Source organism: Buteo buteo, chromosome 19 (genome assembly GCF_964188355.1).
Source record: "Buteo buteo chromosome 19, bButBut1.hap1.1, whole genome shotgun sequence".
In the NCBI taxonomy this organism is placed as follows: domain Eukaryota; kingdom Metazoa; phylum Chordata; class Aves; order Accipitriformes; family Accipitridae; genus Buteo; species Buteo buteo.
In genome coordinates, this window is record NC_134189.1 from 20,739,040 (window position 1) to 20,764,365 (window position 25,326).

Genomic DNA, 25,326 nt, shown 5'->3' on the forward strand with positions numbered 1-25,326 from the left:
TTGAGAAAAGTTACATCTTTATTTGCTCGCACCAACTGTCAACTCTGAAAAACACGTCCTCTGGAGATCGCACAGTGGTTCCCAAATTAATGTACAATAAATGTGTAAAACCAAAAACAGTAAGAAGTTATAAGTCAGGCAACTAAATTCTAAGCTATATCCATCATAATAATCATCATCATCATTATCATAATAAAAAAGTATACACCGTAAGGTACAAGAAGCTGCAAAGCAAAGCAGCTCCAATTCCTAGGACTCTCAGTTAGAGTGGCTTTTCCGAGTCTTCCAGTAAATTGGACATGAGGGTTGAAAACTTAATGGAAGACTTTGAAGAATTCTCCCTTGAAGTTGAACACACATCATTTTTGCACATATAGCATGGATTAGTAGAGCAAAACATGTTCTTAAGTTAAGAAACATTCTTAAAGCAGATCTATGATTTCGTGTAGAAAATCCATTTGTTTGGGGGGTTTCCCCCCTCTTTGGCAAATAAATGGCAAATGTGAAACAGACAAAAAAATGAGTCAAATAACAAGCTGTGGTAATAACCGGACAAGTAACAACAAAGTAGATCGGTCAATGGGACGGATTCCCTCAGCAGGGCTAGGCTTGATACTCTTTGAGGTCATTCCTTTTGTTCATTTTTATGATGAGTCAGAAGGGTTGATGTGATAATGTTTCAGAGGCTTTAGGCATCGTATTTTTTGCCAGTCCTGTGAATCTGCTGGAAGAGTGTCATGGAGAAGGCCATGCCAAGAATCTGAAGGAAAACAAAGAATAAGGGCTTCAGTACAGGGAGGCTGCCAAAACTGCACTGCTGACCTGTGTTCATGGTCCAGCTGTAGTTTTAAAAGACAATCTACACTAGCCATATCTCTCAAGCTTCAAACTGATCAGTAAACTTGGATCTGTGCTGTTCAGGCACACAGTGATGTCCAGAGATGTATCTGTCAGAGCACAGATAGAGGCAAAAAGCTCTCAGGGCTCTTTGTCATACATGCAACAGTTTTTCAGAATCAATACACATGAGTCACTCTTCCTTTTTACCCAACAACTTGTGCTTGTTTAGCCAGATAACTGTAACTGAAAACATCAGATTCTGGTATGCTCCCCCAAAAGTACAGCAGTGATACAGGAACCCCAAAACCTTAACGGATTATAATGGATACTTCTGCATTTCTTTTTTAAAACACATTAACCTACTCAGTTCAGTGGCCATGATTTGACTCATTTTGGCAATTTCTAGAACTTGCTTCCAAAATTTAAATAAACAGTTCTCTAAGGGACAGCATAAGAAATGCCTAAACATGGGAACTCCAAAGTGGTGCTCTGAAGTCAAAATGCAGGTAAGCAAAACCCCACCACAGCATGTCTGCTTTGTGGGACTGACTACTGACCTGCTTCCTTTCTGAGCAGATGGCCTTAAATGAACTCATAAAACAAATCTGACACTTTTGAAATCATGATCAAACTCAAAGCGGCTGAGCACCACTTTTCACACAGCAGAATCAAGAATGCTGACAGCAAATCAAAGCCATGTTGACAAACATCATGCCAGTATTACCTGCATTATGAGGATGCACATCCCAACTGAACCGAGGACATGCTTATTCTCATCGAACCAGGTCATAACTCTCTCATAACATCCCTGAAATGATGAAAGATGAAAATTGAAATCCCAAGGTCACGTATTCTTTCATGTGCATTCCCTCTATTTTCTTCCTTCCCACCCCTCCCTAAGCCTTGTCCTGGGCAAAGCGAGCCTTACCGTTTTCCACACTAATTCGGTGGAGTTCCGTCCACAGTCTTGTGAGTTTTCCGTACAACATCGGTCTGGGACAGTGTTTTCTCCCAGCACTGGGTACCAATCCGTAAAGTCATTCACACCACAGCATTTCATCTGTGGCAAAAGTAAAGGACTAATAAATTAACTAGCACAATTCGTGACTCATGCACCACCACAAACTTTTACTTCCACTAAACCACTGCATATTTTCAAAAGGGCTGCCACAACACTTTTGTATTTTTAAAGTGCTTTGTGCTCAGTGATCACAAAAACCAAATACTTAACAACATAAAAAAAAACCCACAAAGAAAATAAATGGTCCCATGCCTAAGGTCTGTTAGTCTTCTTGTCACAGAGACATGAGCCCAAACACCAAAACCTAAGGTAATCTGCCCACAACTGCTAAACAGCAAAAGCCTAGCTGCCAAAACTGCAGTTCTACCTATGCAGTTCTGTCCATGCAGGTTTCGCTGCTTGTCCTCTGTTTCAGATCATCTCTGTGCCTGTGATAAGCACAGAGGATCTCAGAGAGAGGTAAGCATCTTTCACCTTACAGAGTACACTTTGATCCTGGGTTTCACAGTACTCCCCTGGATGTTCAAGGGTGCAAAATCAGAAACAAAAGCCTGCATTATCCAACTTTTAGACTTGGCATTGATGCCACAGACTGCAGCCGCCTTTATGGTCAAATTGTTATTTTTCTTCTATTGAGAAAATACGTTACCTCTGCTTGAATAATATTCCATGCATTTTTCAGTCCAACATTATTTTCTGAATTGTATAGCTTCATACCTTCCTTCAAATCCTTCTTTGCACTCTCACTGACCTGCATCACATAAAAAATACAGACAGTCAACGCACTGCTGTTTAGAGGAAAGGAACAAATGGTACAGACTTGCACATAGAATGTATCTCCCTTACCTCCTCTCACCACAAACTTAACCTGGGTAGAAAAGCTCCATCACAGCTTCAAGACTCTCACAAGTCAGTGGGACCTTTCAGCACCTGCCAAGGCCTAGTCTCTCCCTCAGATTGCAAAATACTGGATTAATTCTCATGAGACAGGAGACCAAACAGCTTCCCCTCTACTAAGAGTCCATCACACAGTCATCATCTGATTCAAACTAACTGAAGAGGGATCAGCAGAGATCTGCTGAGTTTACTTTTAATTGTGCCAGAGATAGCTGTTGGCAATACCCACAGCAGCCTCTCTTGCCTGTAACCTATGGCCTACTTTAATTTGCTAATATCATTAACACCAGAGTCCCAGCCTCCCAACCTTAACATAGTTATCCCTTGCACAGGTTCAGGCAGGCTATAATAAATGGCCAATACAAAATCGATTGAAAAAGGGCATTATTATTGTTCTCCTTGTGCGGACAGGCTTGTAGGATTTATGATTTTCAAATGTGCTCTTCTTTCTTTAGAGGAGGAAGTTGGAATGCTCAATGGGAGATCTGAGATGTCCCATTTCTTGTATAAAATTCAGTCTGAGCCCAGAGTCCTGGATGCAGGTAGAATGTACCTTGGCTCTGACAGCAGTGAGCTGGCAGCAGAGAAAGGATTAACCTATGGTTCCTGGCATAAAGGTCAACTATATTATAAGATCTGTTTCATCCCTCTTTGACATCCCATTCAAAACCAGAAGTTCACTGCAGCTCCCTGAAAGTGGCAGGCATCATAATGACAACCTGGGAAGAGATACAAATCTGGTAGGAGCTCAGTTTTAAAATCAGTCTGGACATGCTCATACTGTAAGGCTCTGTCCTGTGTTTAGCAGTTCTCCAGTTCCCCAAGGATATTTCCAGTCTTGCCAATCTGACAGGCCAGCCAGTTGTGCCTACTTCACTTATGCTCTACTAGAGAGCAGATTCCTACAGATGGGCTTTATGAGAAGCTGCCTCTTGATCTGCCCTGCACCCTTGTCAAACTCTCTGGGACTGCCCAGTCAAGTGACACAGCTGGTGGCATCTGGAATAACCTGTGAATATCCCAGGCCTCTCTCCTCTGGTCCTGTTCAGGGTTGGCCCTAAGAAGCTAACCAGGTCTTAAGCAGGACCTCCCACAACCCAGGTCCACAAGATCATCAGCTTCTTGCAGAGACATCAAACAGCTATGTTGAAAGCTATCTTAGGTTTTAGGAGAAGACTAAAAGGGAGGCCCTGCACCATGGTTTTATTTCAGGGAGGAAATTGTAAAGCTCAGGGGGGTCTTCTCTCCTGTTTGCTTTCCTTATCACTTCCTCCTCCCCCTGCAGAAGCAGTTTACAGAAAACAGCCAAGATCCCAAGGTTAAACCTTCACCAAAGTGAGGAGCAAGGAGAACCCACATATCTCCATCAAAGAAAAGCAAACTGAACATGGTTTACATGCTAGTACAGATAATTAATCTACGTGGCATATTTGCTTACCTTGTCCATATAAACAAAGAACAAAATGAGTAATATCAGCTCTGCCAGGAGAATTATCAGCAAAACGATGAAAAACTAAAACAAAGAAAAAACAGACAGTGTATACACACTTGCCAACTAGAGAGCAAACCTGGAGCTGCTAGAAACACTGAAGACTAGAGACCTTGTCCTCTAAGCCTTTCCTCTACTGCCAAAACCATGCAAGTTTGATTTCAAACTATTCAGGTATATTAATACTATATTGCCAGTAAAGCTCCTGTAGGTCTCACCATCTATGAAGCAGCTCACTGTCTAGCACTCTCTACATCTTAGGTTTTGCCCTACTACCAGCTTGCAGGTTTCAGCAATGCTTTTGTCTTGCTTTTTTTGGACTGCTGTCACAGCACGCAGCCCTGGTAGTCTCTTTCCTTCATACAGACTATAGAACAGATGCTAAACCCATTACCACAAAGACCAATGGGACGTGCCTTAGGAGTGATTCCCTAGCAGGTGGGCTTTAACCACATCTGACTGCCTGTTGGAATAGTCATTGTTTTACTCAACATTTCTATTGCCAGCTCTCTGTAGCTGAAATCTCTCTCTGCAGGGGCATCCCAAGTGTGAGCTCCAGTAGTTTCTCACTACTTTTCATGCCCACTAGTTGCCTTTATGTTCTAGTGGACTGCCACATAGGCATGGCATCCCCCACACGGATGTAGTATGCAGTGCAGCAAGCTCTCCAACTGGAAACTCATGATAGTTATGATAGTATGAAAAGACTTTTGCAGAACCTTGTATGAATATAAACACACTTAAAAAAACCCAAACAACAAATTCAGCTGGTGTTGCAGTTTGTGTAGACGAATGACATAGACCTCATTACTATTCTCTGTTTGCTTTCCTAGTGGTACAATGTACAAAACCAAGCAGCAGATAGCAAAAAATAGGTGCACATTTGTCCTCCAGTTTAATACTCTGAGGTGGTCTAAGGAATGCTGCCCAGCTGTTCCCAACACCATGTAAGGGAAACTTTTACACAAGGAAAACTCATGTGCTCCTTAATGTCACAGCCCTGTGATTCATAAGCTGTAACTGAACTGGAAGCTGTCTGCTTTGAAAGCCCTCCTCTCACCTTCTGCCACAATACCTCTCTCCTTGGGGTGGGGAGCAACATGATGAAGCCTCCTGGGTTTATGCAAGAGGAGTGACCCACACTGTGTTTTTTGAGAGGGGTTACCAACCTCTGTGCTTCGGTGCTGGACAAAGACTGCCAAGGATCAGTTTTGTTTTTTTTTATTGGTAAGGCCTGGCACAGACCTTGACTTCTTAACTTTGGGTCAGATGGTTTCCACCAACCTGTGACAAAGGCCTTAGCTAAGGGCAAAGTAGAAAATAGCCATGAGAGGCTTTGAGTGGTGTCCAAAAGCAGCTGTGGCTTAAGATTTTTCAGTCAATCTTTCTAACAGACATTTCCAGAAGGGCTATCCAGGTTGACCCTAGAGTTCATGTTTAACCATTCAGAGGTAACTGATAGTAATTTGCTTTGCTGTCTAATACATTAGGGCACACAGTAACAAGGATTCATTTGCTAATACACCAATGATATGTGGGATGTCATACTGCAAGCATACAGAAGATTGAAAGCCAAGAGCAATGTTACAGTGATCCACAAGACTATTTTGTACCGGTCATTTAAATAAAATAATAACAAAGCAACAATCACTGGTCTTAGTGAAAAGAAGCATTGACATCTTACGCTCAACAGGAGGCACTTGTTTTCCTTGATAGCACCTAGGCAGCCCAGAAAGCCGGTCACCATGATGACTGTGCCAATGGCAATGACTAGGTTGGCAGCTGAAAGCGACGGAAAGCTGGGAGAAAATGTGGCGAAGTTTCCTTGCGACACTGACAGCCAGATGCCCACACCCAGCAGTCCACAGCCACATAACTGCAAAGAGATAAACCAAAGAAAAGTTTCATGGTTAAAATAAATGGCACTGGCTCCTTCCCCCCAACCCTGAAAGGAAAGAATTTCTCAAGCAAATTTTCAGGTAACTGTTCTGCAGTAATGCTCTCATTGGCTTGGTGCTGAAACAAAGTGAAACTAAATGTTCTTACCTAGACTTGGTCATGTCACCTATACTTATAAATCTATTCAAAAGCCACTGGATGGCAGAATTCTCTTTTTAAAGATTCAGCACATGAAACCAGGGCTACCCATGATCTCCCAACAGCACAACCCAATGCAATTTTTCCGAAGGAAGACAAAAAATGTTATTTGAAGGAATGTTCCATTGCACTTTATTTCTGCAGTCATCTACAATGTCTCAGAGTACCCAGCCCCGTATTTCCTCATCCTAGGGCAAGCAAGGAAGTCCTGGAGAAAATTACAATCAATAGTATCATTTCAATAAATATTTGTCATAAAATGCCCAGTCCCAGTAACCAGGTTGGGTTTTAGTAGGAGTTCTCATAGCTTTACTGTTGTTTGCCAGTGCTCAATGTCACAAAAACCAGATTTCTAGGGTTATTATCTACAGGAAGCTCAACTTCTGCTACTCTATCAGTGAGAGAACCTGAAGGAAATGCAAAGCTGCTAATAAAACATAAAATTAACTTCACTTTGCTTCTCACTCTTAACAATACCATGTCTGGTTAAGGAAATAAGGTTTCCCACCCTAAGTCACAGTGCAGGTCTTCAGAACAATGGCCAAGTTACACTACAGGGCGCCTAAAAGCTGGCCATCTTTTAGTACTTGCTCAAAATGGCTGTTATACAACTTCCCATCTGATCACTGTGCAGTGAAATCAGAAGCAGGAGTTACTCGCACTTTAATTAAATCTGTGAGCTACTGAACAGTACAATTACAGTTTCCTACCAAATCTAGCCTTTGCGAAGGTCAGAAGTTAGATTCACATCACCTTCACTGGGATGGGGATCAGAGTACACCCCCACCCGCTCAGAGTATTTTGCCCCTATTTACTTGGACCACTGCATGGGAAAACCAAACTAGCACCTAATCATTACTGACAGTGATATCCCTAAGGTGCTGGTGCTCATCTGTCAGCAGTGAGGATCAAGAGGAACAAAAGTTCTTGCCATCTAGCAGGTTCACCATACCAAGCCCACCCCATTGTGCTTGCATAAACTTACAACTTCTACTCAAATTGGAAATTCAGTGTCAGAGAACAGCACCTCCACTAAAACAGGATTCAGTCCTGCCTTGTGATGAGCACTAATCTGGCATGATGAAGAGCTACAGACCTAACTTTATGGGCAAATATCCCCACTTCTGTCTGAGGTGATTTTACCAGCAGGGCAGATAGTTCAGGGTACAACTGGCTCCTTTTGGGCTTGCTGCTTCACAGAACATTAAAGAAAAACTAGAATAGTATCTTCTTGCATTCATGTCACCTTATCTGTGAGTCAGGCTTATATTTTCATAAGCATATGCATGATTATTTTCTTTTACTTCCCCTGTGACCCTTCTGTCCCCTCTGAGCCCTCTTCCTAGTTTGCTTGAAGCTTTTGAAACTGCTTTGCAACTAGGGAGATTCACCAGTTTGGTGAAGAATTGTGACCAGGAGTAGGCCTTATGCAAGATGCTCACAGGCATTCCCATGGAAAGTGGACTAAAGTGTCTCCCAATGTACCAAGTCTGTAAGAGCTAACATCACGCAAAGCATAAAAATATAGGGTTGTGTAGGCAGAGAAAGAGAATAAGAGATGGAGATTAACTATACTGCATTGGTGGTTATTTCCAGGCCCCCTTGCACCTAAGCATTAGCTTAGCAATCTGGAACCCCCCCCTCAACTGTCTGAAGCTCACAAGCACATGCATTGGGTAACACAGAGGAAATTTTCAGCATTCTTGTCAGGAGGCTGGGAAGCACCTCTGCTTCCAAAACTCAACACACAATAACTCCACAGAGTGAGCTGGGGAGCTTTACATCACTGGGTGTGGATAAATGTCACAACATCTGTTTCCTGTAACAGGGCTGGAGGCAGCTGCAACATGAGTGTGTGTAGCAGGAAAAAGTCAAATAGCTACTATCCCTGTGAGAAGACTGGTACAAAACATACACGGGTGCATGTGGCGGGAAAGGGCTACAGGACTTTCATCTCTTCCCCCAAATCTGTCCTCTCCACTTAATAGTCTTGAAGTGATTTCTCATTGCCTTTCATGATATATCAGCAAGGTCAGTGGGAACTTGGAGTAGTAGAGAACTGGGTGGGGATGCAAACCAGAAGCCTCCTGACCACATTCTGCTGCAGGACCCAGTGGGCATGACCACAGGTTTAAACTGTCTGCAGTTCATGGAATCAGTCACCCTATAGCTCCTGCTTTAAATTTCATCTACTGTGTCCTTGAATTGGCAGTTTTGGTGCCTCAAGCCCTCTCAGGAATCCACTCTGTGGCTCAGCTGCTTCAGCCTTTAGATGAGAACTGCAGGCAGTTGCTCAAGCTGAGAGCTTGATGGTTCAGGAGGTTAAAAGCAGCTCTCACCATGCAACATTCATTTAAGGTTTTAAATGGCATTTCGAAGCTGCCAGGGCTGTACATTGCCAATAGCTGATGGCAGTTCAATCAATGACTTCATGACACTCCATGGGTGAGACTGTAAATGTTTCCAAAGAAATTTCTACTAAAGACTGAAATTGTTCAGTGTAACTTTCCTTCAGAATCTGAATTTAGACTTTAAAGGTTATTCACAAACATGGAATGAAACTCCTTGGAGTTTCATACTCTATTAGGCTCAGAAATCACAGCCCTAGCTCAAGTGTTTTGGAAGACGGTAGTGAATTCTGGAATCATCAGGCCAAAAGGCTTACAGAGGAAGGGCAATTAAAGGACAAAAAGCACATGGGATCAATAGAAAGATCAGCCCATGAAGAGCTGCACCTCATTATCCAACTCCAATTATGAGGATAGTAGCAAAAGAGGCAGAAGAAAGAAGCCCTTACCAGCATCTCCTTACCATTTGAAAAAAACCCCAGCACAATCCTTCACAGAGATTGGGTCTAGAAGAGAAAGGTGGCTAGGAAATTACTCCAGAAGGCTTGTGTTTATGTTTATTTAGACAAAGTCAGAGGCAGCTAATTGCTTAGATGAGGGAAGGGAGAGCTACCTTCAAGTGTAGGAAATCAGGAAGGTGACAGGCCCATTGGTGCTCCATGGGATGGACATGAAGACAGAAAAGGACCAAGAGCAGAAGGAGGATCAAAGCTGGAGAGCAGAAAAATGGACAGATGGCCTCTGTCCCTCTGACAGAGTCTCAGTTCAGGACACCCTCTATATATGCTTCCATACAGGACAGATCATTTCTTCACTTGCTTGTGGTAGCCACCCTAGTGTTTTGGTAAACGCGGGAACAAAAGACTTTGCTTTTTGGCAGAAGACCGGTCACCTGCTGCACCTTCACCTTTCCACAGTGCCTCTAGCGGGGAAGAAGCATTTGACACTTGATGTGAAACGTTTGCAACAAAGGTCTTGTGGATTAGCAACACACCTGTGCTGTCCCTAGGCAGACCACTATGGAGATACAACTTGAATGCCAGACATCTGAACACGTTTGGAGAAGAGTCCTTTACAATGTGAAATGAAGCGGTGTGTCAGCTGAGGCAGCAGACATGTCCGCATTTGCTCCTTCTTCCTGCAATTCTAATGTCCCGCTGAAGACAACCACGGACTAACTCCTTTCCAGCTGCTGTAGTGATTGGGTTAACGTGCCAAAGTGCACACTGTGATTACAGTTCCCATCAGACCTTTCTGACGACACCCTCTAGTGCACTACTACCATTACACCATAGGATCTGCACTGATCACACTCTCACCTTGGCTGACTCCCAGGCCCACTGGGCAAGCTAAGGGAAGTTCTCCTTTTCAAAGATTTTTACCTCCCAAAGTAAGATTTCTCCATCCCTAAATTACACTGAAAGTTCAGATTACATAAAAAAAATCAGGTGATGGAGGGGATATTGAAGACCAAGGCTGATCTATGCAAACAGGATTATCTACAATGACTGAAGAGAGTAAATAGTCAAGAAAATTTGCAAGAGATCTGATAAAAGACATGACATCCTAACAACTTCCACAAGGTGGCATCCCCTACCAAATAGCACTAACAGTTTAAGTCAATTTTCTTTTTTTTCTCCTCTCCAGAGCTCCTCAATTTTTGTGCTTTCTTCTCTGTTTTTATCTCTTTCTACAGAGTAGCAGTACAGTTGATGCTAAAATTTATGCTTTAAACCTTAGGTCCCAGGACAAATGCTTTTTTCACTCATGCTTCTTAAAAAAAATCCCAAATTCCACTGACTTGGGACTTAATTGCATACAACCATACCAACCAAAGCTAGCCAGAATTCTAGCAATAAAACAGCTTTCCCTGTCACTTTATTCTCTACCTGTCTCATTTTTTATACAATGTGAACACTGTAAAAATGCTCTCACAGCTATTTATTCTCATAGGATCCACCTCTTTCTGTTCGGTACAACTGAATCCTGGAGGGTGAAAGCAGCAAAAATATATCAAGTCATCTTATTAATTCCTTTTTCACCATATAATTAAATAATATGTGCTGCTCGGTATTTAATTGTGTGAGAGTGATAGCACTGACATTCCTTCCCCAAGGAAATGGTTCAGCAGCATAAAAAATTTCACTGGATTTTTCTTCTCAAAAAATGTTGGCTCATTTCTCTCTCATGATTAGAAATTATCATCCTCCAGGCAACCATCAAATCCTGGTGTTTATGTCATGAAGGTAAGTGCAGAACCCTATCATAAAGTCAGTCACATACACGGATATACACACCCTTACTTATAGGGTAATTTAGTCGAGATATGGCATGCATATTTTGAGCTTGAAAGCAAACAAAAGGAACACCAACTTCTCTCACAGTTTCTCCCTCACTTTGCTATTTCACTATCAAAGCCTGAATTCTCTTCAGTACCTCAACATCTATCATCACCACTGTGCCCAGAAAACATACAGCATTCTGGGAAACATTAAGAGTCTCAAATGCTTCAAGAGAAATTAGAACTCCAGATAAACCTAGAGAGAAAGAAACCCAAAAGCAAGTCTTTCCCCATCAAGTGCTATCATCAGAGTGGGAAAGGGGCTTTTTTCTTTCATTCTGGATTTTTGAGCATTGTGTGAACTAATAACAACAATACAAACTTAGACAATAGAGCATAATATCCAGGTTTAGTTGCCTTAACCTAAAGAAGATATAGTAAGAGTTTACAAGACCTAGGGAAGGACAACACAGATGGTCAGAGGTACACCAAGACTGACATATTGTACAGAAGGAGACTGTGCACAGGATTATCTAGCCTGGGAGGAATTATTAGACAGGATGTGAATGAAATATTCACAACTCCAGAGGTCAGTATGAAAATGAAACAGCCTGTCTGTTTAATCTTTTCCAATAATAGGAACAAGGGGAATATTAGCAAGCATTATGTAGTATATTTAGCTTCACGTAACTGAGAAGTAAATTGATAAATTATGCCTTACAAGAATTATGTATTGTGGCCACAATTGTCAGTAAGGGCTAGATAATTTTATTTGTTGGCAACAGCATTTGTAGCTTGTTAGCATATACACAAATAATGACATTTCATGCTTCTCGGAGTAAGATAATGCATGCAGAATCCAGCAAAACTACCAAGCAGCAAACAAGTTGGTGTGAAGAAGGGGTAGGATATGCCATTCTGATAAGGTTTATTAATAGAATAAATATTGATAGACTTACCCTTGAAGTAAGTCATTGAACAGCATCAGGAAACAGGAATCTGATAAGGAAAGCACTACCAAGAGGAAAAAGGATGAGGCCATGCTCTTGTTGACTTTTGCCATCCTTCCATCCCATGCACACAACGCGTAATGGAAAAGCCACACGATTAGGTGTGTGAGAGAGGAAGAGTGGAGGGAAGATTTATTCTTGACATCAGACTTTCTACTGCTGGTTAAACACCAGGGGAGTTCTTAACAAACTTGGAATAGAACAGAGACATCTAGAAACCAAATACTGAGAGACAACCACTAGGGACAAAAAGAAGCAGCAAGTGTCTCAGTTTGTACCTCCATTTTGAATAACGTGCCCTGGGCCATCTGTGGCCCAGTTACAGAGAATAGAAAGCTCCTCACCTTTCTCTGTGCTGTGTTAAAACGGGTGTCCTTGCTTGAAGCAAAGATGATACAGTAAAAAATACAGGGAATGGCTGAAATATGGCCCCACAAAAATGGCCCAAAGCAGAGGAGGTTTGTTATGAGGAATGCCTAACAGCATGATTGCAAAAATAAGTGTCAATGCTGGGAAATGATTTCAGGACAACTGCAGTGACAAAAAGACACTATGAATTAGGCTTTGACAGGCCTCTATTTAAACAATAAGTCAACAGGGAAATGACCTGCACCAAAAGGACAAGCATGAAGAAGCCATGTGGACAAGCAGAATGCACCACCTAAGCCTAGCACAGAAAGGCTTTTCAGTGTGCAAGTGGCTCTTAAAATCCTGCCTTCTGTTGGGGTCTGCAACACTTTGGAAAAGCTGCCAGTACATTTTCATTTTCCCTGTTTGGTAAGTCCTACAAGATAAAGGTTACCTATCTTAGCTCTTAGTTGTTGTTGTTGTTGGGGTGGGGTTTTTTGTATGTTTGTTTTGTTTGGTTGGTTGGTTGGTTTTGTTCATTCATCTTCCCCTCTCCTTCAGTGATGGTATCTTAATGAGCTCACAGGTTTCCTATGAAATCAAGCAGCAGCACACCTTAGAAAACGGTTTGAAAGGCTGTTTCCTACCATGCAGGAATTTTTAAAGAAAACTTCTATGAGACATAAAGATGGACATAATCTTCTTCAGCAGCCAGAAGCCTGATTCAAAGACTCTTCAGATCAGCAGGAAGAGTTTACATCTTCTGTGCATTTTGGACCTGGTGCTTCATTTGGAAGCAGTCTGGTATGGAGATTCAGAACAGTAAGAAATACTGTTCAAAAAACCACCACCCTGTCTTCCTGTCTCAACAGACAGGGCAATCCCTGTTCTTGTTTCAATGCACATTAATCTAAGTTTTGGAAGATACTAACTTGATTGTCCAGAAAGATTATCACCGCAAATAACAGGATTTTTCAAACTATCACAATGTATTAACTGCTCTGTTGAGAGCACAATATTAATCAAAGTGGGCAGGAGGGGGGCAACTTAAAGGGGAAAGGGGACTCAAAGCTCAGCAGTAGAGCCATTCCTTTCATTTACTGTCAGACAGAGGTGCTCATCTTTTGCTTTTGCAGTATTCCCTGAGTTACAGATCAGAATGATTGTTGTGGAAGGAGGCAGGGATGGGAACTACATGGTACAGAACTGCATGGTTTTTGCCACTTCAAAACAGAGATATACTTTCTGCAAATTAAGTTTTTGGATGCCACTTGCCATCTCTGGATTTGGGTGATTCATCCATCTCTGGAAAAGGTTAGTGCTTAAAGGAGATTTTCAGGTAAGCCCAGATAAATTTTCCTGCTGTGTCTTGATAATCCACAGGATTAATTAAAACTGGGGTTTAACAGCTGAAAATCTCAGAGAAAGTCTCTTGCAAAGCAAGATCATTTTCTGAATATGATGCAAAATATAGCAAGGACACCAAAATCTGAGAAGTTCTTCAGCCATAGACTAGAAAATGAGAATGGAGTATGGAAGTGGGTGAATATACTTAGTAATACCTACTTAGTGCTACTCCCATAACAATATGGCAAAGATTGAAACTCCTCTACAACATTCCTATGAACTGGACATTGATGCAAGACAAAGGAACTATTTTGATGTCACCTTTGAGTCTAGTGCTGTAGCAGCTGTAATGACAGCCTGTGTGTAACAGACAGTACAGAACTGGAATGTGTGCAAATGCTGAACCTCCTTAATTCATCTGCCAGAGAAAGAAATTATCCTCTTCCTTAGAGTCATCCCCCAGCAGTATGCTGGGATGGTCCTGAAAAACTGAAATGAGGTATCAGAGAGAGACTGGATGATGGGACAGGGTGTAGCCTCAGCAAGTCTGCAGATAAGCTAGGAGTGGCTAATACACCAGACGGCAGAGCTGCCATTCATAGACACCTGGACTGGGCGAAGAATTGGGCAGAGAGGAATCTCATGATGTTCAACAAAGTGGAATGCAAAGTCCTGCACGTGGGGAGGAATAACCTTATGCACCAGGACAGGCTGGGGGCTGACAGCCTGGAAAGCAGCTCTGCAGCGGAGGGCCTGGAGTCCTGGTGGACAACAAGATGACCACAAGCCAGCGATACAACCTCATAGCAAAGGCAGCCAACAGCATCCAGGGCTGCATTAGGAAGAGTGTTTCTGGCAGGTTTGAGGGATGTGATCCTTTCCCCCTACTCAGCACCGGTGAGGCCACAACTGGAGTGCTGTGTCCAGTTCTGGGCTCCCCAGTAGAAGACAGAGATAGGAGAATATGAATAAGGGAATGGAGCATCTTCCATAGGAGAAGAGGCTGAGAGAGCTGGGACTGTTTATTCTCAAGAAGAGAAGGTTCAGGGGATCTTATTGATCTGTATAAATACCTGATGAAAGGCACTGAAGAAGAGGGAGTCAGGCTCTTCTCAGGAGTGTCCAGTGATGGGACAAGAGGCAATGAGTACAAATTAAAACACAAAATTCTATGCAAGACAAAGCTGCCTTTCTTTGTGTGGGTTTTTGTTTGTTTTTTGTTGTGTTTTTTTTTTTTACCTGTGAGGGTGGTCAAATACTGGAGTAGTGTTCCCAGAGAGGTTGTAGAGTCTCCATCTGTGGAGATATTCAAAACCTGACCAGACACTGTCCAGGGTAACCTCTTCTAGCTGACCCTGCTTGAGCAGGGCAGGGTGGACTAGATGATCTCAACGGGTCCCTTCCTACCACACCTATTCCATGATTCTGTTAAGGAGATACACTCTCAGATCTCAGTCAGTAACTGCATTCCAGCTGTATTCACACACAGACTCTTTTTTTTTTCCTCAGTACCCAGTGTCTGCCTGAACAGGTGAAGAATAAGCCCCCTCTGTTATTCACAGCTTGTGTCCAACACAAGCACAGCCCTGATTTGCTAATGATTATTATTAATTATTAGGTGGTAAACATCTTGTTCGTGAAATTCCTAGGTGATAAATTGTCAGTAGTTAAAACATAAGTGTGCAAAAAAGTAGCAATAGAAAAGGACTTGGAGAGACTGGAAACAAAGGATAAACTTAAAGGAAACATACACCTGCAGAATTACATTCCCAAATACAGACTTTCTAGAGGATGATTTGGGAAAAGTTCATATAAAAAAGCAAAGTGTCAAAGCAAATGAGACATTAGTTTGGATGGCAGTAATTCTTCCCCCAAAACTTCATAGCTATTTTGAATGGCATGCACAAAGGCAACAAAGGGAAACACAACAAAACTGTCCCTGTTCCTGTCTGCAGCTGTGAAAGGTCAAATTTAGTTGTGCCAATGTCAGCATTATCATCTTTTTGTATACAACACACAACGCCCAAAGTGCAGTAGGTAAGAAATAAGACTGAACATTTGAAGGGGATTCAGAGATGATGTACAAAGAAATATTTATTAAAATGTGTAGAACATAGTTAAGTGATAGTTAGAGGGCAGGGAGGAGAATGGGGGCAGAACTTGGAAACAGTATTAGGTCACTAGGAACAAAAAAGATCAAAAATTATAGATCAACTACAGACTCCTGAAATCAGAAGGACAGGCAGGACCGTACCCATTTATCTGCTGGATGGAAAAACACACAAAGACCAAATAGAGTTCAAAATATCACAGATCATATGTAAAATCCAGAGAATAACTAATACAGAAGAAGGAATTATGTAGTCACTCCACAGAGGAGACCTGGTCAGATGGGTATTTAACATATAATTCATAAAGGCTATATAATTTGTAAAGGCTATATAATTCATAAAGCCCATAAAGGACTTGTGTGGTTCCTACAGAAACACTAGCCTTATGCATATATTAGAATGTGCAGTTATGCTGTCCTTGATAACAGAGTTGACAAGAATAGTTCGTTTAAAATATAGTAACTAAGCATTATACATAATCTTCATATTAAACCATTTTCTCATTAGTGAGCAAGGGGATAGGAGCAGAACAATTCTCTAAGCAATTCATCATAATGAATGAAAATCCATCAGCCTAACAAAGCAATTCTGAGCATTAAGCCCTATTTCCTAAACACACATAACTAAAGATATCTTTCTGAAATGCAAAGTTTGGGGATTAAATTCAGTCTCTCTTTCATTCTTGCAAATGAACCTATCTACAAACACTTCAAGCTGAAAACAGGCAGCAAATTGCAATGCTGTCTTTTCATGCACCACATTTTGAAGCTACTTGTCAGAAGATGTAAGTTTAGGGCTTTTTCCTATGTAATATCATTAATTTAAAATGTAAATCTGCCATGATTTTAAAATGCTTTATTTTCCTAATTATTTCCATAAAGTTATTTTCACTTGAAATGAGAATCCAGTCTGAAAACCAGCTGGACAGAAAGATCTCCTGAATTCACCTGCTCCATAGAAACATTCAGGTCTGAGTTTGATAGCAAAAGCAAGTACATGTTGCTGTTTAATCCCATTAGACCTGCAGAACAGAAAGAGAACTGAATTTTATTCTTCCAGTTCTTGGAATAATGAGAACATTCTACTGCAGTCCTTCATCCCTGTGCAAGCATAACAAGGAACAAGATTTGTACATGTTAGCAACCATGATTTGGCTAATAAAAATATTTTTATTTGTCTCATTATTAAAACCTCTTTCCAAAAGCATTTGATTCACAGACTCAAAACCAGCACTCAAGGCTTTGGAAGCTGGAAGGAGACTTCTCAACTACTTTTGTAGCTATCAGCAGGAAGAGAATTTTACCAAGACAGTTTTCAGAGTAACAATATATCTGCAAGAGCAAACAGCACATCTAAATCACAGTCCAAATTCCAGTGTATGAAAGCCCCAAGAGAAATGTATCAGACAACACAAGAAATCCTATTTTATTCCATTGAGAGTAGAGAGAAAAACAAATGGAGTCATGATCTGTTGAGTTCCCCCAGTGCTCTAAAGCATTAAAGCCTTTTAAAAACAGAACTGCATGGCTGTTTAAAACCATATGCTAAATTCATACGTTATGTATTTGCACAAATGCAGGGGCATGTATCTGCAATATTTTCTTCTGAGATGTATGTCCCTACCTATTTATTCAGGGACACTTTCAGATTCTGGTCAGTCCACCATCAAACATACATTTACAATGTTCAGCATTCACTGGCATAACTTCATGAAATCTAGGCACCTCTGTTGGTCACGTGTTATTAATCTGTCTCTTTTTTCCTGAGCCAATTCTCCTGAAGCCTCTTTATCCTCTTTGTTTATTTTAATCACAGCTGCTTAATTCTGCTCTATCTCTTAATACCAAATAAAAGCAGCAGTAACAAAAAAAAAAAATAAAATCAGATGTTTCAAGGACTTGGGAGGGGCAACAGTCAGCAACCCTCATCCAAATTTGTCTAAAAGGACTGAGGATGTTTCCAGCCCCGAAGAAGTTACCATGACTTAAGATACTCTCTTGAAGATGTACTACAGGGCACAACCAAGAACACAGTGTCTCAAACACTTAGTGTTCTCCATCAGCTCAAAAGATGCTAACAGGGGCTTAAACTATGTTCTGCAAATCCACTTGTATCCTTCTCTTTCAGCTGTTGGAGGCACTTCTGAGAAAAGATGCAAGGAATCAGTGTGAAGAAACCACCTACAGGAGTTTTTGTAAACCAATCACTGTATGTGTGTGAAGTAAGTCTTGTGCTAAGTCAGACCACCATAAGCATTTTTCTCTTTGTCAATTTGTATGTTTAAACAGCATAAAACTCTAGGGGATTCACTCCCCTCCCTAATTCAAGACATCTTCTGGCACCACTGATACCTGAATAAGGAGTACAATTGACTTCCAGTTTTACATCTTTTATGTCAGATAGTAGCATGGCTTCCACTTCCCAATGACCTTTTATTGTTTAAGCTTTCAGTAGAACTAACACACCAATACCAAAATACAACAGACAACAGGAACAAAGGCAGGCAAACAAGTTGTTTGCTCTCAGCACTATCTCCTCTTCTTGGTATTGAAGTAAAATTTTGTTATTAAAAATAGTGATGATAATAAAAGGATGAATGGTTTTGTTCAGCATTCATTAGAAAAAAAATAAAAAACAGTAACTATATTAGATCTACCAGAGAAAAAATTGTATTATAGCTGACTAATTCAGTGCAGATTTCATTTTTCTTTGGTAGTACTCAAAGCTACCCTACCTCTTTCTGTTAGTATGTTCTATTTTGAAGCTACTACCTGCTAAATAACATCTCCCAGTGGACTGGGAGCACCTCCTACATATTCTTAAATACACTGGCAAGAGGTCTTCAATTAAAAAGATGTTATGTCTTATCCATCCATTGCCTGGATCTTCTGTATTTTGTTACTTTCAGTCTTAGAAAAGCTGAGGCAAGTGAAACCTTCCACCTGCAGCTTGCTGGAAATACTACAACGTGATTCTCTTCAGAGAGACTGTTAACAAGGACTGACATTATAAAGGGGCCAGATAAATAAAAAGGGGTAGAAAAGCAGCTATGTGCCACAGTGAGGAGAGTTATAAGTATCAGAGAGTAGACAGATGACAGGTCAGTTAACTGAATCTCACTTTTCCCTTCTGTCCAGAGATCTGTGTTAGGGCAGATCTCTGACAATCACAGTGGCTCAGGAAGAAACATGAAAATTCAGCTGTTTACAGGTGGACAAATACTTTTGCTATCCCAAAGCAAACACAGGACAGTGGCATTAGACCACTTAACAGATACAGATGCATGCTGCAAATTGGCTTTGAGTCCTGCATTGCTTCCAAGAAAAAACACTTTAAAAGCTTTCATTGACTTGTCTGAAAGGAGACTGTAGGACTGCTTCTTGTTGAAGCAGGGGAAAAAAAGGAAACACTCCATTTCTTACCTAGAATGCTTTAACAATATGTTCCTGCCAAAACCACCACAAGAAGAAAGAACCTGCAGAGCAACAGATGCCAGAAAGGTTTAGTTAAGGGAATACTGAAGTCAGGTCTGACCCTGCTCTGTGTTGATTAACTTCCATGGTCCAGCTACCATCAGAGCAAATCCAGCTTCCCATTATATCTGCCTGTATATTTAAAGATACTCCTTAGTATTCCTGGAGCTTTCATTCACAAAGCTTTCATATGGAAGGAAGGATCAGCAAAGACCAACTTTAAAACACGTAGGAATTATCTCATAAAAGAGAATTGTGTTATGGGACTTCTTCAGATTCCAATTCTGCCACATTAAAATAGGCAGAACTGAAGCAAAGAACAGAGTATCGCAAAAAGGATGAGAAAGCCATGGGTCTGCATTATGTTATTTTTTTCATATACCATGACAAAACAATCTTCATATCAGAAAAGCTAGGCAAGAAGTCACTTTTGCCAGATAAGAGCTGTGACATTATCTTGATATCTTAAATGCTGGAAAAGAAGAGACTGGGACAAAATAACATCTAGCAACCAACTCTAAATCTCAGCAATGACCAACAGCTCTTGCAATTACTGTAACTAACAAGTGAGTATTCATGATGTGTATACATTTAGTCTGTAGACAGGCACTACTAATAAAACAGACAGCACCGTTTGCGATGCAGTGATTTCAGAAGAATAGAAGGAAGTAAACCTTAAAGTGGCAGCCCTAGAAAAGGTAAGAGAAAGCGCCTAGAACAGGAGGACAAACAAGGCCACATAAGAAGTGGAAGATAAGCTCAGGTATTTCGTTTTTCCACAAGCCAGACTGAGGAGGAATTGGGTCAGCAAAGAAAAATCCAAGGCCTAACAGATTCATGACTGATAAAATAACTTCAGATACTAACATGAAAGGACTCTGCAAGCAGTACGTACGACAGTGACACCTGATGTCCCTGATACCTAGGGAAAAGTGCAAGGAGTGGCTGTCTTATCTGTCTTTTAGATTGTCCTTTCCCTGCTACATGTTCAGTCTGCTAACGTGACCAAGGGATGAAATATTTCAGATGGCAGGCATTCTGTGGTTTCAGTGCCTTTTACAATCTAAGTGAATCTAGCATGAAGGAGAGGAAAGTGCTGCCCATTCGAGACCAATTGCACTTCATTCTTCCCAAAGACAAATGCAACAGATATAAGTGTACAGGAAATCACTAGACTCTAACGGAAATTTACATTCTTGAAAATATCTTAAATAAAAATAACTTGCCATACAATCTGTAAGGTAAAGTTACAGGTCTTGATTCCCACAGTAACACAAAGAATCATTGGGATTCTGCAAGTTCTCCACAGACTTCCCATATATTCTCATTTTTGGGGCTGGATTAGGTTCACAGAAAATATTACCAGAAGTAAGGAAGACTGAGTGAGACTGGTGTTGACTTATCCTTCCCTCTCTTTCACTGAGCCTCTCTGTCTACCACCCAAGCTCAAAGACAAAAGCTGCTGTTTTGACAGCATTACATCTGAACATGCTGACAAGACTGCAGTGGTCACAGCTGGGAAGTGCTGGGACTACAGAAGACAGTTCTATCCCACTGTACATTCTCTGACAGATTTCTTTGTATCCACTTCTGCACAGATCAGAACGGTTACGGAGCTTTTACACCAGCCAGACTGAGAAGAGTAAGTGTGTTTCATTTTGCAACTCAAAGAAAATTCAACAATCGACAGAGAAGGTGATCACCGAATGAGCGGCAGTAGCATAGAACAATGTCCCATAACTCTTTTGTTGACAAGAGTTACAAAGTGTTCTGAATGCTTTCTTGTTACTGGAAAGAGCAATAAGTAAATAAACTAGTGGTAACTATATTGAGTGAAATATATCCTCAGCAACTCATACTCACTTGACTATGGCTTTGCACTCAAAATTAATTTGGTTTACTTTGTACTTTTACCTAAAAACAGTTTCGTAATGTGACTGCAGTTAAAAATGCCCTTTCAACAATCAATGAAGATAACAAAAAGCGCACTTCATTATAAACTGTTCCAGAATAAGATAAAAAAAGCTTTTGGCCACCACATCATGTAGGACATCTCCCAATCTTTTATTTCTGCCCTGCCACTTTCACACATGTGAAAGCCAGAATGTACCAAATACCAGAAACAAAAGGTAAAATGCAAAGCCCTGTCTCATGGGCATATTTTACTGCTTAAAAAACTCAGCTACTGGTAACAACACACTGATGCTAGCAGCAGCATCACTATTTGAGAAAATCACTATCTATCTACATCATATGCGCACAGCAAAAGAAAAGCAGTATTCAGATTCTGTAAGGAACAAAAATCTGTGCCCACGGGATCCATCTAGGTATGATGCAGTGAGACTACTCTTAAGGGCTCAAGTGTTCCATGCCAACACTGAATCAATGGTAGTATTTCCTATGTGTGATTCTTTCCACATGCAAAAAAACCCAGCAGTTCTTCAGAGTGATTTATTTATTTTAGCTTACAGGAGAGAAATACATCTTCAACAACTCATACTCACTTGACTGTGGCCCAACATCACTCTGCCACAGAAGACATAATGAAACCTGGATTCCTATAGATTTGTGACTCATGACTGGATTCTCCGCTTTCTGATCCATCGTGAACTAACGTCTGTTAATGCTTGCCCTCTTACAGGGCACGTAGAACAACTTGCTCATGTGTGGATTCTCTGGCATCTAATAAAGTTGGAGTTCATTCTGCAGGCTTCCTCCAAGGGAAGCAGGATCTGTGTCCACTACCCAGTCACATCTTCAGTTTTATTTCTGTGCCTGCAGAATTCATTAAAATGTAAATTATGTTCTACCAAAAAAAACCACAAGACTCTTAATGGAATTTCATCCATTGCACTACACAGATATCCAAAGCAGACAACCACTTTGAGCTAGTCACGATATACAGTGAAAGTTAGCCTCAAAGATCATCTCAAAAAGTAAACACACTAGGTTTGATTTTTTCTTATCCCAGGTGCTATTTGTTTGGTTTATGGACACATACTTGACTCAAAAACTTAACAGATGGAAGGAACTAAATCCTTCAAGTGCAGCCTAAAAATACCTCCCATTTCCCTACCTCTAGTTCTTTACTCACAAGTTAATGGCCCCTTGAGCAGTTTTCTCCTCCCATTTCTGCAGGTCACCTCTAAGTAATCTATCAAGAAACCAAACATCTTAGGTACAGAGCAGACTGCTCTTTTAGTAAGTCCAGGCTGTACTCTCCAGTAATCACTCTGGCTCGCCTGTTACTAAGAACAAGCTCTCTGATGCACTTATCCTGGTGTCAGAAATAGTTAACGGTTAACCACTGAGAAGAAAACCAATGAATTATTGTCATAGGCAATGACTTATGAACCCCTTTTTTAAATATACTTATTCCAAACAAAGGATTCATCGCCCTTCTTGGTATCTCATCCAACTTTATTATGAAAAAAGTTCACTGATAAGAATCTAACACAAGACTACCCAGTAGTCACTCTTTACATCTACAAGCACAACTGCAACATTCCATTACTTTGATTTTTACCAAAGTCAACTGCCTTAGTTGTCAAGCTACAAATATATTCTGTAGCTATAGGATTGGCTGGACTCACACCTGCTAATGTCAAATGCAACTTCATATTTTCATACTCTAACAATGAGACTCAAATGGAACTACTTGGTTACAAAAATGGTACCTGTGCTGAAGAGAAATACACATATTTTCAACTTATTCCTCAGCAAAAAGCCTCACTAACCTGAATCTAGACTTCTAAATTTAGGGCAGTGTTGCCTTCAACAGGGATCTGACTCAAGAACCAAACCCAAAGAAATAAACAAACCTCTTACAGGAGTCTCACTCCACTGCATGGAAAGCTTCAGCAGCTTACATGGGAGACCACAATTCAAATCCCTACTATTGGCAAAACAGTTAGAATTTCTCTGTCCTATAATTTTATGTATTTCCTAAAGCACTCTAGTTAAAAGTCTCACCATCCTGGGCTGCCTGTATAAAGAAACATGCGCACCTTCAAAAAAGACTCAGGCCACCTAGAAGTAGTGTTCATTTTGGATATGCAGAAAGTGAATAACAGCATCCTACATAGCCCACAAGCAGAGAGAGAGCTGATTGACACATACAAGTTTTGTTGTCTTTACATTAAAGTTCCAGCATAAAACTGCAAAGCTGTATGGCAAAACATGTATCAGGTGGAAATAGAATTGGAACACACCCCACTTCAGAATGCATGCTGATCTAGACCACTGAAGGTAATCTGTATTCCACCTCTACAAGTAACATGACTCATGCAGATAGACAGACAGATATAAAACAATATAGTACAGTTCTAATGGGATGAGGCTCTGTGTAAAACAAACTGGCATGAATTGCACTTGGACCCTCCCAGCCATGTTTTCATTTTTCCCAACAATCTGGATACTATATACAAATTAGTCATTAATGGGAGCAAAGCCATTATTGTACTTAAGTACTGTGACTTAAGGGAGTCACAAGCGTTCTATTATTTCTAAAATACAAGATTCCCCACCTGGAAGATTAGATAATAACACTTCCCTACCCTACAGAGGTATTTTCTTTCTCTAATTACAATATCCTTATGAGGAAAACCAAACAATTAAAGCACCAGAATAAATCAGAGAAAAGCTTAGAAACAAAAATAGAATACACAGAGTATGAAATAAGAAAACTCCCTCCATCTTATCACCACACACATTACACTTTTTTGTGTGCATTTTTTGTGATTTTTTTTCTACTTGTGTGGCACTTTTGTAGTGTCTACAAACTTTAAGCATAGAACCCCCGAAGAGGTAAGCCATATCTTTATTTTCAGTTATGCTAGTTACCTTCCTGAGCCTTACACTGGGAATCATCTCAAAGGACCGCTCCTCACTGAGAACAATTTCTGAGTGGCAGTCTTTTACTCCCTGGATTTTCTTGATGCTCCTCTTCTCAGTGCCATTTTGTGTGTCTGTATTTTGGCACATTGTTTCCATGGCTTAAACTAATGTTCAACACTAGCTATCAAGAGTCATTCTAGCATGGTAGCTCCTTGATACCAATGATAGTTTCACTGGCTTTACACAAGGACAGATATATGCAAGCCATGTGCATGGCTGAGGCCTGTGGAGCCATGAAAAGTCTCTAAAATAAAGTAAAACATAACTATGGGCTCCTAAATCCATGTTTGGATGTCTTTGTGAGTTTAAAACACAAAGGAAAGAACACACTTCATTAAAATGAAGTTTTTCATTTTTCTTGAGAAAACTCCAAACTATTTCAGGCTAAACTCATTCTAAGCCTGGACTCACCACCATCATTTTTCCTCTGATGTGTATTTTTGCCCAGAATGATGTTTCTCCCTTACGAAGCCAGTGGGAATGCACTGCTGTACACAGTCTCCAAAAACTGCTAGTCTTTTACAAACAATAGGAAAGTTTACTGCTGTGAAGGAAGTAGGCTTACTTGTCTTTATTGGCTGCCATAGAATACCTCAGTGTACATGTAACAGGACTAGTGGATTCTCTGGAAGGTGACAAGTCATAACACCCACTATGTGGAAATGTATTTGTTTATACAGCTCTACATGACAACAGACGATGGAGCTGTCAACATCACTTTTTGAACACTCGCTGTCTTATGGTATGTATCCTTCTATGCTTTTAGTGACTGACTTGCATAGCACAAATTCAGCTGTCCAGAAATGGCAATTTCCAGAGTCAGAGGTTTATTGACATTCAACTTCTCACAGTTTTGTCTCTGGGCTTCCTTTGTAGTCTTCCTTTCAAGCCTGGTATATCTGCAATGTCCTTTCCCACATGGGTTTGCCAAGTCATCATCCTTTATGCATTACAGCCCATCTGGAGGGACCTTGTGTTGTGCTGAGACTGCTCATTTACTATATAGAGATCTAAGAATTATCTATGATTATGCACAGACAACATACTCAACAAGGCACAAAGATGAATCACAGACCAGTTGAGGTTGGAAGGGACCTATCGAAGTCATCTGGTCCAACCCCCCTGCTCAAGCAGGACCACCTCAGGCCAGTTGCCCAGGACCATATCC

At 40.8% G+C, this 25,326-nt stretch overlaps 1 protein-coding gene across 3 annotated transcripts in view; it reads right to left on the minus strand.

Moving 5' to 3' along the window:
* TSPAN9 (tetraspanin 9) overlaps positions 1-25,326 on the minus strand; it is a 185,180-nt gene continuing 159,854 nt past the window's right edge. For all 3 annotated transcript variants that reach the window (XM_075051547.1, XM_075051546.1, XM_075051545.1), the window contains 6 exons: positions 5,932-6,123; positions 4,197-4,271; positions 2,511-2,612; positions 1,769-1,900; positions 1,565-1,648; positions 1-760 (listed from right to left, as the gene is read on the minus strand). In XM_075051547.1, coding sequence (XP_074907648.1) covers positions 689-760; positions 1,565-1,648; positions 1,769-1,900; positions 2,511-2,612; positions 4,197-4,271; positions 5,932-6,123 — 657 coding nt within the window. In that variant the 3' untranslated portion in view covers positions 1-688. The remainder of the gene's footprint in view (positions 761-1,564; positions 1,649-1,768; positions 1,901-2,510; positions 2,613-4,196; positions 4,272-5,931; positions 6,124-25,326) is intronic.